Source organism: Chelonia mydas, chromosome 16 (assembly GCF_015237465.2).
Source record: "Chelonia mydas isolate rCheMyd1 chromosome 16, rCheMyd1.pri.v2, whole genome shotgun sequence".
Taxonomy (NCBI): domain Eukaryota; kingdom Metazoa; phylum Chordata; order Testudines; family Cheloniidae; genus Chelonia; species Chelonia mydas.
Window position 1 is genome coordinate 21,283,468 of NC_057857.1, and position 15,608 is coordinate 21,299,075.

The following is a 15,608-nucleotide window of genomic DNA, read 5'->3' on the forward strand; positions in this document are numbered from 1 at the left end:
TGAGAAGGCTGTCTGATCATGGTATTTGTCATTAGTCATAGATGGCTGACGTGAAGAACCCCAGGTGTCCGAACCCAGTAGCCCTGCAGGGTAAGCAGAGTGGATGCCTGGTGCCCAGTGTGAGAGTGGGAGGCCTGTGAAATTCCACCCCAGGAGCGGTAAAGGCACAAGGCCTGACACCCGGCTGGCGCCTTCCGAGAGGCCTGCGCGGGGACAGAGTGTAGCTAGCCCTGCACTGTGACAGTAAGCCCCAGGGGGCAGTTATCCAGGCAGAGCAGGGGTAGGTCTGCCAGAGAGCTTTATGTGGGGAATGAACCCCAGGCTCAGGGATAAGTCAAATGAAGAATGGGCAAACGTAAATTAGAAAAAAAGCATATTCAGGACATTTTGCCAACATCCCCCTTGTCCAGTGTATTCCCTGCTCGTTTTCTGCTTTCCAGTGGCCACTTTTATGTTTCCGAGGATCATAAATCCTCATTTTTCCACTGGACGGGAGGTAGGACAGTCTAATCAGCAGCGATCTGTATAGGTATTGTTTACATGTTGCCCAGTTACTGGGAGCACAGGCCCAGACTGTGCTCAGCTACATTCAAACATGCCAACTTCCTGCGAATGTTTGACTGCTCGCCATACACGGGGCTGGGACAGTCGAATGCTGTGAAAGGGGGAAGAACCAAAGCCCTTCCCTCCCCCGCCACCCCTTGGCAGGTCTGGTGCGCTGGTAATGCTCTAAGTCTGTGCTAGCTAAGATGCTGAGAGGGAAACTCATGGGATATTTAAAAATAAAAAAGTAGAGTTTAATTTTCTAATCACATCAGTTTCAAGGGTCGGCACTTCTAATAGCAATACTGAGATGAACACAGAGAGCGCGAACATGGCCTCCATGTGTGAGGGAGGCAAATTTAGTTTGAAACAAGTAATGTTCCATATATTGAAAATACTCACTCTCCCTGCATTATTAACGCTTACAGAGACACTCTCCCAGCTTCAGAAGCTCCAGCCTGCAATTGCTGTGGGAGGGAAAGGTACCTCATTAGGTTGCATAGATAAGCTACTCGCTGCATCCAGTTTAGGAGCAGAAGGATGCAATAGATGTCCCGCAAGCCACGCAAGTGGGATACTGTGACTAGCCGTTCTGTCAGTGGAGCAGAATTGGTCAGAGTTCCATCTACTTCCTGGGTCTGTTACTTCACCTGCAGTCTCTAGTAAGGTGTGTTTTGGGGAAGGAGGTGGAGCTATTTATTTTTCTAGAACATAAGGGTCCAGAAACAGCCATTTACGGTTGAGAAATAGTGGGCACACGCCACAGTATTAACTTTAAATGTACATTCTAGCTCCCCGTACCCCGGTTCTTTGAAAGCTAAATCTGCAGCTACACCAGCCTCAGCTGTGATCTGGATCTCTAGGAGCTAAATAAGATTAGTCCTGCTACTTTTTGGATAGAAAATCCCACAGGAAAATCCTGGTTATTCAACAGGGTGGGAGGTGGGGGTGGGACTTTGCTCAGGAGTAATCCTATATCCAAACCATTTCCTTCTTTAGTATCAGTGAGACACTGATGCTGGAAATACTGTCTTTCGCCTGACACCTAAAATGAAGGTCCTGGTCATATTAAAAATCCTGTGGCATTTTTTTTCCCCATTCACTGTCTGGGCTGAATTCCCGTTTGGGTAATTGCAGCCTGCCTCCGTAGACTCCTCTGCAGTGTTATCTGGACAGAGGGTTCTTCTAGACTCCCTTCCTGAAGTGTTCTGTCCTCCTTTCAAAGGATGCTACAACCCAGTGGCAGTGATTGTATGAGATTAGATTGTAAACTCTTTGGGGGAAGGCCCTTGCCTGACCTTTGGTGCAGGGCCCAGCACAGCATTCCTGATTGGGCCTTTTGGGGTACCACACTGTAAATGACAATATGGAGTTTGTACGTTTAGATTTTTTGCTATGAAATTGATCGGACAGGGGAGCTGCAGTTCTCTCAAATTGAGGTGCAGAGGAACCACCACTGTAGTCCAATAGCTAGCTGAAGTCCTTGTAACTGACAGCGAATCAGATAGACATTCATGACTGCAGTGCCTTTGAGCGATCGTTCAGAAAATGCTAGTGTTTCTGGCTCAGAACAAGTGCTATGATCTGGTCTCTGTGGAGAGGCATTTGCAGGCTCTCTTGTATTCCTGCTCCAAAGAGCCCAAGCATCTCTGCTTCAGAAACATTTTTCTCTTAATGGGACAGCTGTGAGAGGATGACAAAACCTCAGGTGTTATGTCAGTGGTCCTGGCCATTCCTGGCTCTGGGCGTTCTCTTCTGGCTGCTCTTTACTAACGGAGAGGCTACATCTCGCAGAGACCAAGTCAATTCCAAAGACCCACAAACCTTTCCATTTTATCATGGTTTTTCATTTACATAATAAAGGCCCCAATACCTGGAGTAATTAAGGCACTTTAAGAATTGCTTTCTCGAATAATTCTCCATACATGCAAGTTATTCCTAGCCCGGGGTACTGCATGTGATTTCAAATGTGCATTAACCCATCTCTTTCATCAGCAGATGGAAGCTAGTATCTGCATATGTAATTTATATCTACTTGAGTGGAATTAGCAGATGAAATATGCATTACACGGCTCCATTAACATTTTTTACTCATACAGCTTTTAGCTCTTGGTAAGTTAATATTACACACCAAGAGTGTGCAGGTCCTTATGCAAAGCAAGGCGTTGCACACAGGGATTTAAAGTAGTTACAGAGTGTATTCCAGGTCAGGCAGGTTTGACTGTCTCTAAATAGAATAAAATTTAGCTGCTAAATGACAAGAAAGCAGGCCAGAAAACGGCATTGCCTCTTCTTTGAAGCATCATATGTAGGTTCTTTAGATCAGACAGACCCTTGTCTGTGCAGTCTCCCCCTTGAATCTCCCAAACCTAGGGGCATCTTCAGAATCATTAATATCCAAAGGTATTTCTACCCCACCCTGCATGATCATCAAAAAGACTAACTATTGAAACCTGGAAGTCAGCAAAGAAAACCCATGTTGCTGAATAGAATTTGGTCCTCGGTACCACTGGCAAATTTTGGGGGTAGGGGAGGACACAGAAATTGATTCAATAAAATAAAAAAAATGCAAGGAACATTGACCCCTTTCTTAGAAGCCAATGCCAATGAACCATCTACGTTCTTCTCCGTTCGTTTACACACCGAGCATTTCATCTTTGCTAGGTTATAAAACATACTAGTTTGAGTCCAGCTTGGGGATTTTTTTGCATTTGCTTTTTCCTCCAGATAAAAAATATAAATGCTTAATTACAATATAACCCCACTGATTCTTACTAGAAAGGAAGTGAATAAATGACTCTGCAATTGGATCCCATCTGCCACTTGTGCTCAGAGATTGAAAGAGAAGCATTGACAAGAGTTGGTGTGCAGCTTTTTAATGGGATAGTAATGACCTCTCCTAGACGTGCCCTTTGCAGTGCTGATCGCTCTTGCCCAGCTGGCATAGCTCACTCCCAATGCGAAGTGGCCCAAAATGGCAGTGCCATCCTCATGCCTCTTGGGCTTTGAAGGATTTCACTCCTTGGAGATGCACTTCAAGGCCCAATGAGTTTTAATTATTTCAAAGCCAGGCTAATGCTGCTTCCCTGCTCTGCTGCATCTTGCCTGTCACTGGAGACCTGTCGCCTCCCCTGTGCGAGAGATACATTGTGCACTAGCCCATTAGAGGTGATCCAGCAGGCAGGCTGTAGCCAGGTGGGAACAGGAATGGCCACAGCCAGTGTGAGGAAACCGGTACTAGCTAACACACATGCCAACACATGGTAGATCCACAGCCAGAGAGCCAAATCCGGGTCTGGTGAGTGAAGTCTGAACAGTTTGCTTCATGATTGGCTTGTCCTCCCTCCCTTCCCTACTTTGCAGCTATATTCCTAAAATAAATGGAGCCAGGCATTTAGCAGCGGACAGGATCTCAGCATCGCAGAGCAGTGTGGGGCAGCCCAGTGCTGGACCAGCAGAGTAGAGCTGCGGGTCAGGCCTGAGTTGCAGGACGGGGAGGAGGGTTGCACTTGCTGGCCGTGCAGAGAGCGACTGAGTGACTGTGGAAGGAGTTTGCACTTTCTGCCAGAATTACGACTCACGCCAGGGCTTTCGTCCCTCACCTCTGCGACCATTAACGTTCACACCTCCATTTAAACACAAACGCCCGTCTTGTACTTTAGCTCCTGCTTCGCATGCTACCGCGCTGCAGCTAGATTTTTAAACAGCTTGTCTCAGAGTAATAATGCATGGAGAGATCAAAAGGGTACATCTTATCCAGGGCTTGCCTGCCATAAACAGTGTGAAGTGCTGGAATTTTATGAGCAGCAGCAGCAGAAGCCTGATAGACAGGAAGGCCACCTAATGTTTCTGGCTGTGAGCCTGATGTGGCGTGTAATGGGTTTCAGAGGCTCCTTTTCTGCAGTAGGTGCTCAGAGACCTCACTGCTCTGAGCTATATATGAACCTAGGTACCACATGCACGTGTCGATGCAAGGTGTCCACACTCCAGTGAGGGTGTTTAGCTGGCCCCATCTGAGCACCTCACACTTGTTAAGGGACTTCGCCTGGCAAGTGACAGCCTCAGCGTGATAGAGGGGATCTGTGGCAGAGCAGGCCATTGAACCTGGGTATCCCCATTCCTAGCTATTGCTCTAACCACTGCACCCTCCTGCCGTGAGACATAGGCTTCTCGTGGGCCTTGCCTGGGCAGCGTGGCTCCGTTTCGGGAGGTTCCAGCACCGAAAATGTGGTTTTCACCAGGGGTTCTCTCACCACTCATGGCACCTCAGTAAGGGAACTGCCTGGCTTCTCCACTCCGTCTGCTCTTGTAGATCAGTGGCTCTCAGCCTTTCCAGATGACTGTCCCCCTTTCAGGGGTCTGATTTGTCTCACGTACCCCAAGTTACACCTCGCATAAAAACAACTTGCTTACACAGCCAGACATACAAATACAAAAGTGTCATAGCACACTGTTACTGACAAACTGCCGACTTTCTCATTTTTACCATGTAATTATGGAATAGATCTATTGGAATTTAAATATTGTACTTACATTTCAGTGTATAGAGCGGTATAAACAAGTCATTGTATGAAATTTTAGCTTGTCCTGTCTTCTCTAGTGCTTTTTATGTAGCCTGTTATAAAACTAGGCAAATCTCTAGATGAGTTGATGTACCTCCTGGAAGACCTCTGCGTACCCCCAGGGTACACGTACCCCTGGTTGAGAAGCACTGTTGTAGATCATAGTGAGACCCAGACCCACAGTTAGGAGGTAACATTCTCTGGGGGCAGGTTATCCCAGGGCTGCCTACTGTGTCTGGGCTTGGCCCCTGCAGTATGGCAGTCTCTTTGTGCCTAGAATACGTGTGTTCAAAACTGACCCTCTGGACCAGGAAACGATGAGGACCTGGAATGGCAGCCCAGGAATCCTTCTACCAAAGTAATGGGAGGAACCAGTGCCTGTTATTTTAGAATTCCATGAAATATGCTGCAGAATCCCTCTGGGAGTCTGTTCGCAGTTAGTTCTGGCTGTGGGAAGGGGCTCCACCACCCTCCGCACTGGGGCTGAGTCCAAGCAACATGTGGTGCCCCAGAGCGCCCAGAACTACCTGAGCCCTCCGCCCCCTCTCCACTGGTGGCGACAGAGCAACTGATTGGGTATGCGAGGACTGCCCCCTCCCAACTGCAGAAGCTACTTCTGCCCAGCCAGGTGCTTGGGGTAGCAGGCTGGCCCAGGAGGTGACCATGATGTGTCCCCGCCCACGGCCTGGTTCTACGTGCACTGCCACAAAGGCCCTTCTGGGCTCACCCTAGTCTGAATTTTAAGAAAAATGAGAAACAACCCAACCCTGATCTTGCAATTTCAGAAACAACAATGTCCAGACTGACCCACTGCGGCAATCTCACCATACCCCATGCAGGGAAAAAACAAATCCTAGCCCTCAGGCCTGGGTCGTGTCTCTTGCTATTTTGAGTTGCAAATTAGCAGCAACGAGGCATGAGTCCTTTGCCTTTTAAAAAAAAAACCAACAGTTTAAAATCTCTCCCCTTTTAAAATGAAAATGGAGTAGGATCTGTAAGGAGGGGAGGGACATCCCCTTTGGAGATGGGAGAGCCCGTGGGGGTAGCAAAGCTGCCTTTGAATTCATTGCCAGCATCTGGATACTACCCAGAATCAAGACGGATGCGCCTGCATCGGGGCCTCCGTGACTCTTGCAGGATCTTGCGCAATTTTGAAGTGTATGTAACGTTAATGTTCACAGCCTCACTGCTGCTGTTTACATGGCTATGGCTGTCAGGCAGTCCTTGCAATGGCTCCCTTGCTGATTTCACCAGCTCAGTTACAGCTGAGTTTATGTTATTAGACTATTAAAACAAGGATTTATTCTCACTGTTGTCAACTAACAGCAATTCTTACACCAAGTTAATCCAGAGTATTTTTTTAAATAGATGCATGTGGCCAGATTGTCAGCCGGCTTAAATCACTGAAGCTACACTGATTTCAATGGAGCTGTGTTGGTTTACAGCAGTTGAGGGTCTGGCCCATGCATGGAGTCCATTGTTCATACGGGGCCAGCTAAATCCTGTGTAAAAATATTTAGCAGCTCAGAACCAAGCCCAGAATGGGGACGTAAGGACTGGGTCCGTGATGTAAGTGTCTGCACACAACACTCATGGATGTTCGGTCTAGCTGTCTCTTGGCTTGCTCCTTAGCTTTTGTCAAGGGCAATATTTAAAAAACAAACCCCGTAATTTTTAAAATAAGTGGCATTCAGCAAGAGCCTGCAGATAGGAGCCTGAAGTGTTTCAGGGATACTGAGCCCATCGAAGTGGATACGATTATGTTAATAGCCAAGATGACTGCATTTTTGCTGCCCCTATGGTCCTCCCTCCAAATGGTCCTGTGCTGTGCACTGCAGTGCCCAAACCCAAGGACAATGGACCTGCCAGAAGTCATCAGTTCCTAGCTTTTCCTGCAGGCAAATCCCTCTGAGTTAACCCTTTGATACAGAGGCTGGATTTGCCAGCATTTTAACTGCTACCAATGGAATTTCCATATGCCAGCAGGTTCTGGCTGCTGCCCCCTTCTCTGACGACAGTGCCTCCCCCGACTTTATCCAGACTATGTGTGCTGTGTCTTCTCCCTGCATTGAAAGCCCATTTATGTCACTTGCCACTTAACTAGTCATTAGCACCAGCAAAACCCATCCACCAAACGCTTCGCTCCCCCACATTCCACTGGCACCCTCTCCTGGGCTTGGCAATCACACGCAAGTGAGAGTCTACCGGTCAGTTCCAGAGTCGGCTCAGGTAGATGCCAACGTTCATGTTCCAGCCACAGGCCTCAAGAACATGGCATTCGTGGCCAGATTTTCAGTGCTCAGGTCCCATTAAGAGCTGAGGAAACTTTGGGCTTTGAAAATAACCCACCAAAGTCAAGGTCAGTTTGTCTCCTCTACAAGGGTCATTTTTAATTAAAAACACACACACACACACACACACTATCACACACAAAGAAGCCTTTGCCAGCGTGCCTTTTGAACACGCTTCCCTCAGCGGCACAAAATGGCTCCTCCTTCAGCTAGAACTAGATTTTTTTAAAATAAAATTTAGGCTAAAATTGCCTGTTTTGTCTAAGTCCATCCCAGGTGTTAACTATTGACCTGAAATCTCTTCTAACTCGGGTTTCTTTTCCCTTAGTATGAATTCAAAGCAAAGAACATCAAGAAGAAGAAAGTGAGCATCATTGTTTCTGTGGACGGAGTGAAGGTGATTTTGCGCAAGAAGCAGAAGGTGAGACTTCACACCGAATGTGTCTAAGGGATTAGCCATGGCTGGATCAGAACCCAAAGTCCAGCAAGCCCAGTGTCCTGTCAGCCAGTGGCCAGGATCAGCTGCTTCAGAGAAATCTGTAAGAACCTCACAGTCGCCAGATGTGGGATAATCCATCTCCCACATTAGGTCTCATCCTAATCTCTAGTCGTTAGAGATCGGTTTAAATGCCGAAGCACAAGATTTAATATCCCTGCCAAAATTTGTGCAATTATGGAAACTGAGGGTGCTCTGCTGTCCATATAAATGTCCAGTCCCTCTTTGACTCTTGTGAAGCTGTGGCCTCATTTGGCTGCCATCTGTGTGTTTGTTTCCTACAAAGGAGCTTTTTGTATGTGGTGTGAAGATAGTCAGGGAAGTGAGTGGGGGGGTGGAGGGAGGGGTTTGCACTGCCTGGAGTCGGCACTTTAGCTGCTTAGTGGGAAATTCTGACAAGAGTGAAGGATTCTGTGAGGCCAAACCAGATTAATTTTGCAAACAGGCTTTTCTGTGAGGCCAGGGCTGTGTCCAAGTGCTTGAGCTGCTCACAATGGTTCTGAGGGAGCAGAATTTTGATGAAAAATGACCTTTCTTGAAAGAATTTTCACCAAAAAAAACCCGTTTTCTAAATTTTCCATCAAAAACAATTGACTGAAAAATGGTTTTGACAGTTGAAACTGTTGGGTGGTGGAGAGGGGTGTGTGTTTTGTTTTGTTTTTTTCTTTTACCAAAACAAACAATTCTCAAAGGAAGTTTCAACAAAAATTATTTAAACAAAATTTCCCATAAAAAATAATTAGCGGGTTTTTGACCAGCTCCACTAAGCACCTCGCAGACATTAATACCTTAATGAGCTAATCCTCCACACGCTGGTAGGGCAGGAATTACCATTATCCCCATTTCACAGATGGGGAACTGAGGAATCGAGATGAAATGATTTGCCCATGATCACACGTGAACTTTGAGGTAGAGCTGGGAATTGCACCCAAATCTCCTAAATCCTAGTCAGTCCAGTGCCAAACCTGCCCTTCCTCTGTCTGTGTGATAACCGAATTCTAGCTCCCGACCATTTTTCAAGCCTGCGGGAGGGCTAAATGGTCCGAAGTGTGCACTTACATCTGAGCCACCAGCTTTTCTTCAGCCAAATGACTGTCACTAAAATATTCAAATCATCGCCTAGATTCTGGTTGAGGTAAAACCCACTGTTCTCCTTGGGTTTGCGTTACAAACAGTTCATCAGGCAGAGCAGTGTGGCTTCAGCTCCTAAGGTGTGTATTATTCCTTTTTTCTCTTCCCTGCTTACAGAGAAAAGAATGGACTTGGGACGAGAGTAAGATGTTAGTGATGCACGATCCTGTCTACAGGTAGGCTGCAGAGGATTGCGCCAGCTAGCTTGAGAGGCAACCAATCAAATGTAATAGGATGCATCCAGCATGGCTCCTATGTGCCAAATTATTGCCTAGCCACAGTTGTGCTTCCCAAAGGCCTGTGTTAAATTAACGAGGTGGCTACATTACTTAAGAAAGGAATTCTGATTCCCTATGTTTTTGGAGAATTCCTCCGCCCTTTAGGAAAATGTTAGTTTAAAATAGATACGCGTTATTTGTGTTAGAAGAGGAGGGTGACTGAAAACCATTGTTCTTAGTGCTAAGAACAGTTAGTTGTGATGCAGACTGAATTAAGGAAAAATCCACCCCGTTTCCTCTTCTAACCTAGCCTCGGTGCTCTCTGCCGTGCCGTGTGCTCCCAAAGACAGCCTTTGTTAATCGTCCTGTCTAGCATGGACAGGATAGGGTGAGGAAACTGACCCATACGAAGGCTGGTACAATAACAGTGCCCTTCCCTACAGTCTGTCCCAAGATCTCCAAGCGTTTGCAGGCAGAAAGCTCCCTCAGGAGGCAGGTGTTCTCCACGCTTTACAGATGGAGGGCGGGGACTTCAGTGATTTACCCCTCCCCCCACATCAAGTCAGCGGCAGAGCTGGGATTAGAAACCAGCGCTCCTGTCTGCTAGGTGGCTGTTCTAACCACTGCACCACAATGGTCCGTCTGGTCTGGGCATGTGACCACGGCCAGATACAGTCACATGGTTTTAAAGCCAGTGGGATTCTTTGGTCTATGGAGAACGGGTGTGTGGGTGCAGGCTGCCTTTCGGCTATGGATGCGTCAGCAAGATGCAGGGAAGACTGAAGGGAGAGACCGGGGGACTGGAGCAGCCCCTTTGTCCATTAGTTCTTTGTGACCGCAGCCTAGGCTGTGCCTGGCTCTGAGGGGTTAACACTTGTACTGGGGCTGAACAAGCGGAGCCCCTGCTGGAGGGTTTCCATCCCAGAGGTTAAAGAGTTAATGCTGGGTGGGATGAACCCCCCAGCTAAGAGCAGACCCTTTCTGTACAATGGGACAAGAAGAGATGACGGGTGAATCCACAGCTTGTCATCAGGCTCGGGGAGAGCCCGCAGGTGCTGTACACACTCACTGCCTGGCGGGCATACAGTGGAAATTGTCATAGAGATTGGGGCCATTGTGCTTGGCACGAGAGCAGCATTTCTTCCCCAGGAGCCAAACGTGGTCCAGTTCTCAATCCCCAGGCAGAGCTACAATACAACACCTGGGCAGCCATTCAACGACAGGGGATTGGAACACACAGGGAAAGTGGGTGTCCTTTGATTGCCTCTGACACTGGTAACTGAATCTCAGGTTCATCTCTTGAAAGGACTAAAACCAATCACTTGCCATCTCCACCCCGGCCATATGTCAGGTGGGCAGATTAGACTCGATAGTGAACATCTCTGAATTCTGGTGTGTGAGCTGTCTCTCGATTCTGGCTGCCTTAGGACATATGGAATTCCTTCCTGGAATTCCTTCCTCCCCAGCAGCCATAATGATGCTAGGTAATCTATAAAACTAACTTTCTAAAGGCCCTAAATTGGTCCAGGCTGTTAAATCTGTTAAGCCAGTAATTGCATCGTTAGAGCAAAGCCCACAGCACTAGGAGCTCAGATACCTACATTTTACATCCAGGGAGTGGTGGGGAAGAGTTTCCAAGAGGCACCATTGATATTTGTCTTATTCTTGTCCCTCTCCCTTCTGGCATTCTTAAAGGAGACGGGTCTGTGTGCCAAAGGGAGAGGGTAATTTCAGTAGATTCTCTAGAAAGGAGCTTGATTGTTACTAAAATAATCTTCAAAGAAGACAACTTGCTTATTACAGGGCCGGGTCCATGTTCTTGATAATTGTCCTGATTGCGGATTCAAGGCAGAATTCAAAGACAGAGAACTGGAGGGGGAAGGAGAAACATGCGCCCGTCTCCCTCATTTCCTCCTCATTCACAGCTGAAATTACTCAGTGCATTTTTACCCAATGAAATAACTGTGGGGAATAAAATGGACAAAAATTTGAGTGGAAAAAACTGTAACGTGGTCTGTGGAAATGGATTTTGTCAGGTGGAGGACGGGAAGGAGCCAGGGCTAACAGGGGTAGGGGTAGGGGAGGTAAAGGGGGACTGAAAATCCCTTGAGCTGGGAATGGGGTGGAGAGTGAATTCAGCATCCTCTGCAGAAGCATCAGAAGGAAGCTGGCTTTTGTATTGTACCATCTGCCTGTCATTAATGATAATGGGCCTATGCTACCACTTTCTGCCTTGTAAGCTAGGACAAACTAGCTAATGGCTTTTGACGTGGCTCGTTGCAGAGTGTGTTTCCCAAACTGCGGTGGGTTCCTGGACTTAGGAACCCCTGCCCTGAAACTGCCCCTGCCAGGCAGGTGGTCATCTGTGGTCGTTCTTGACACTGGCTAGCCTGGATCTTTGCTCTCCGGTTGAAAGGGCGCTGGTTCCTTGTCCGCTGCGTGGCAGAGCTCGCTCAGCTGACGAGGGCTGAGGCAGAAGAGGTGAACACGTGGAGGCTAATGGCTGAAGGTTAGAAGAGGAAGGGCTATTTCTGCTGCCATAGCAGAGCAAAATGCAGACTGCTCCTGTTCCCTTTGATGTGACAGGAAGGCCCCGAAACACCCCCTGTAACTTCCTAGCCCAGATGTCACTGGGCTGACTGAGTGCTAGGCACAGTGTGACTTTAGATGTTAGAATACCCGGTGCGGCAGCCGGAGACTAGATTCACTGTCAGGAGCTAGGGAGATGCTTGGTCTCTAACGCTGTAGTTTTTTAGAGTTTGTACCTGCTTTAGAAACAGGTGATTTCTCTCAGATATGCAAAGTGCCATCTTACTAGCTGCTCGCTGGCCTTGCTAATTGTGGAAGGAAAGAGGAATCTCTCTTCCAGACCCGTGTGGCTGTTCCTATTTTTCCTTTGCCCCGGGATCCTTTTGACTAGCCGCTCTGTGCCTGACCCTGACTTTGGATGGTTTGATTCCCGTGTCCCGTTTGCTATACTGGAATCTAGATTTTTGCCACGCTTAGTGTCTCTGATTCACTCTGTGTCTTTTCTAACTAGAATCTTCTACGTGTCGCACGACTCGCAGGACCTAAAGATTTTCAGTTACATTGCAAGGGATGGCGCCAACAACTCCTTCAGATGCAACGTTTTCAAATCCAAAAAGAAGGTGCGGTGGGTCATTTGCAGTGACTAGCTTTTCAGAGGCGTGTATCCTTTGTAACGGTCTGGGTTATCCTGGGAGGAAACCCCCGCCCCCCCAATCCCTGATGGGTACTTGGCAGAGCGAAGGGGCAAGTGAGTCTTGCTGAGAATTCATCCTGGATTTTACCCGGAGAACTAAGGAGATATTGTAGGGTTAATTATCCCATTTATGGCAGACTACTAGGGACACTGAACGACATCAGTAGGCTCATTAACTTTGGCTTAAACATATCTCCATCCCGACTAACGCTTCCCAATGCAGTGGCTGCAGAAGTTAAAGTTTATCCAACTCAGGCTTGCCTGCACTCCCCCAAACTCTCTCTAGCAGACAATCGTACAGTGCAGTTCTAGGAAGGACACTGCCCCAGCCCCTTCACACAGATAACTGCCCAGACGACGCTCCAGACCTAGCAAACCAAGGAATAAAGTCTGTCAGGGAGCCAGGAGTAAAACTCCATTGTCTGGGGAGACAATGGCACAAAGGGATGTAGAATTATCTGTGCAGAGAATTGGGAGCTCCAGTCAGAGGCAGCTGCATTTCAAAACGGGAAGTGATTAGTGCTGCTCTAGTCCCCATTATCTGATGCCTCCTAAATACCGCTGCCCCAGAGCGCCTTATGGAGGTTCCTGGGGCCTGCATGCTGCTAAGTGTGCCCAGAAGGCTCCCTTTTGGGCAGGGGGGAGTTTGGCTCTCCAGGCGGGCCCAGGCTCTGTTTTGGGATGTGGAGGGATGGCTCCCCATCAGCGGAGCCGTGGTGGGAAGCAGGGAATAGCAGGAGTCTCCTGGGAACGGCTGGTTTCTGCTCCGTGACATAACCTGTGGCAAAGCTCCTGCTCCAAAGGGCTCTAACCGTCTGCTCCCCAGAGCCAGGCCATGCGGGTGGTGCGGACAGTGGGCCAGGCCTTCGAGGTGTGTCACAAGCTGAGCCTGCAGCACGCACTGCAGAACGCGGACGGACAGGCGGACGGCGCCAGTGACAAGTCTGTGGAAGAGCAGCCTCTAGAAGGTGACCGCTCCCCGGGGACACCTGCAGAGCCCCCTCCCGAGGCAGCTGGCGCACTGGGTGCTCTCGGGTGGGGGACGGTCTCTGGTGATGCATCGCTGTCTTGGTGCTAACCCTGGCCGTGGGTTATGTCCGCAGCTGGGCTCACGGCCCAGAGAACGTGCGTTTTAGACTCTGCTGCTCCCGCCCCTTCAGTGCAACGACAGCAGAGTGCCTTAAAAACATGCAGAGGAGGGAAGTATCCCCCATGGGGACGCAGCCCTGAGGGGCTGAGGACTTGGCCCAGCCCAGTGCTGCACTGACCCTCCAAGGCACGTTTCCTGTCTGTTAGCTTTGCTCCAACACGTGGAGATGGCTAACGAAAGCCAAACTAGTCTTTAGCTGCTCTCCCTTCTCCTGCCAGCCCGGCCCTGCCACTCAGTCTCCTTGCTCTGATCTGCTCGCATTTTGGTTCCTTCATTTGTTTTACTCTCACCTTTGAAGTTCACCAGCAGGGGGGAGCCAAGATCGTGGATGTCGATGAGGCTGACGTGGACTCCGCTGGCATCGGTCTGTCTGAGAGGGGCGCTGAAGAGCTGCCCTCCCCCATGGGGGAGCTGGGCATCCTGAAATCCGGACAGAGCTGCCAGGTAATAACGGGCGGAGCTGGGGGGAATTTGATAGTGACGCCCATTCGCTGATATGACGCATTTTCTTCTGGGGGTTCATTCCACAGCCTCGCTCGGGAGGGCAGTTCACAGCAACAGCAGTCACGGGACACTAAACTGCCTTCGTTTCAGCATGTCTCTGGGCAGAAAGCCAGCAGGACAACCCCTTCCTTTGAAAGCTGCAGTAGAGAGGCAGGTCAGGTAGCCACCTGTCCAGGCTTCCCCAGCTCCATCCTACACGCTGCATATCTTGCCTGCAGGGCATGCACTGTCCGGCAGATCTGAGGCTCCATTAATGTCTCTAAAGCATCCTGATAGAGGACTGTTCCTGTAGGACTTGCTATACAGAATGTAATTCCCCATTGGCTCACTGCAGCTGGTCACTGGGAAGTGAAGAGGAGCAACAAACAGGGAATGCAGCAACTGCAAACAGCTGGCCTTCCAGGGTGGGTTTGCATCATTAACCTGTGGAACTTGCTGCCACAAGATATCACTAAGGCCAAGAGCTCAGCAGGTTTTTAAAAGGGGTTAGATTTTTGTGTGACTAAAGAGAACACCCCACACTGTTAATGTTAAACAGGACCAAAACTAAGGACTATAAATCCTCATTCTTTAGGCAATAAGATGTCCAGCTAACTGATATAATTTAGGAAAAAGCTTCCCCTGTAAGCAGATTATTCTGCATTTGTCCAGTCTGGTTTTCTTGCACCTTACTCTGAAGAATCAAGTACTGGTCACTGTTGGAAAAAGGATACCAGGCTGGATGGACCACATCTGATCTGCTATGGGAATTCCTGTGTCCCTTTCCTAGCCCAGTTGCTAAATAGTGGTATCCAGAGGGGTGCTGGAGACAGCTGTGTCGCAGTGTTGAACTCACACAGTGAATATGTTGCTATTAAACTGACATAATGTAGCAATGAAAAACTGAGCCGAAGATTTGTTTCGGTGAGCATTTCCTGGCTGACTGAAATGCTCACATCACTTGCTGAGTCTGGCTGAAAGTGACTAGTGAAACAGATGAAAATGGGATGTGTGTCATTGGCTTGGAATGCAGGTATTTCCAAGGGTTTGGCTTCCAAAGGTGATCTGTCTGAATGACTGATATGCAGGACTGGCCCTAGTCCAGCTGGGCACTGGAGCACCTGCAGCTGCTTGCATTGCGCCAGCCAAGGGAAGGAAATGAGTTTTAAATGCAAATTTTTAGGGCGAGAGGGACTGGTTGGCCATGGCTCCATGTACTTCCCCAGGACAGAGTGGGTTAGTGGGAGCTGCCGCAGGTTGACAAGACTGGCTTCTCTCTACAGGGAGGTCACTTTTTCTTCCCAGGTGGAATGCGATTTTGTTTTACACCCTTGACTTGCAGGTGTTCCACTAGAGAGGCGCTGTGGAAATCCTTCGTAGCCAAGAGAGGAATGGCACCGCCCCCCCGGCTCCCTGAAGGGTACATTAGAGAGCCCGATCTGAACCGCCTCCCACTAGAGAATGCGCAAACACATCGTGTAGCCCAACGCTGTCACTCCCACCCTGCCTGG

General features: G+C 48.7%; 1 protein-coding gene across 4 annotated transcripts in view; it reads left to right on the forward strand.

Annotated features, from left to right (window-relative positions):
- LOC102933796 (carboxyl-terminal PDZ ligand of neuronal nitric oxide synthase protein) overlaps nt 1–15,608 on the forward strand; it is a 60,144-nt gene that overhangs the window by 34,137 nt on the left and 10,399 nt on the right. For 3 of the 4 annotated variants that reach the window (XM_037879621.2, XM_037879620.2, XM_037879622.2), the window contains 5 exons: nt 7,725–7,817; nt 9,141–9,199; nt 12,282–12,390; nt 13,291–13,432; nt 13,913–14,058. In XM_037879621.2, the coding sequence (XP_037735549.1) occupies nt 7,725–7,817; nt 9,141–9,199; nt 12,282–12,390; nt 13,291–13,432; nt 13,913–14,058 (549 nt within the window). Of the gene's footprint in view, nt 1–69; nt 91–7,724; nt 7,818–9,140; nt 9,200–12,281; nt 12,391–13,290; nt 13,433–13,912; nt 14,059–15,608 lie in introns of those variants that run through there. The other variant, XM_043530128.1, reaches the window with a different exon arrangement.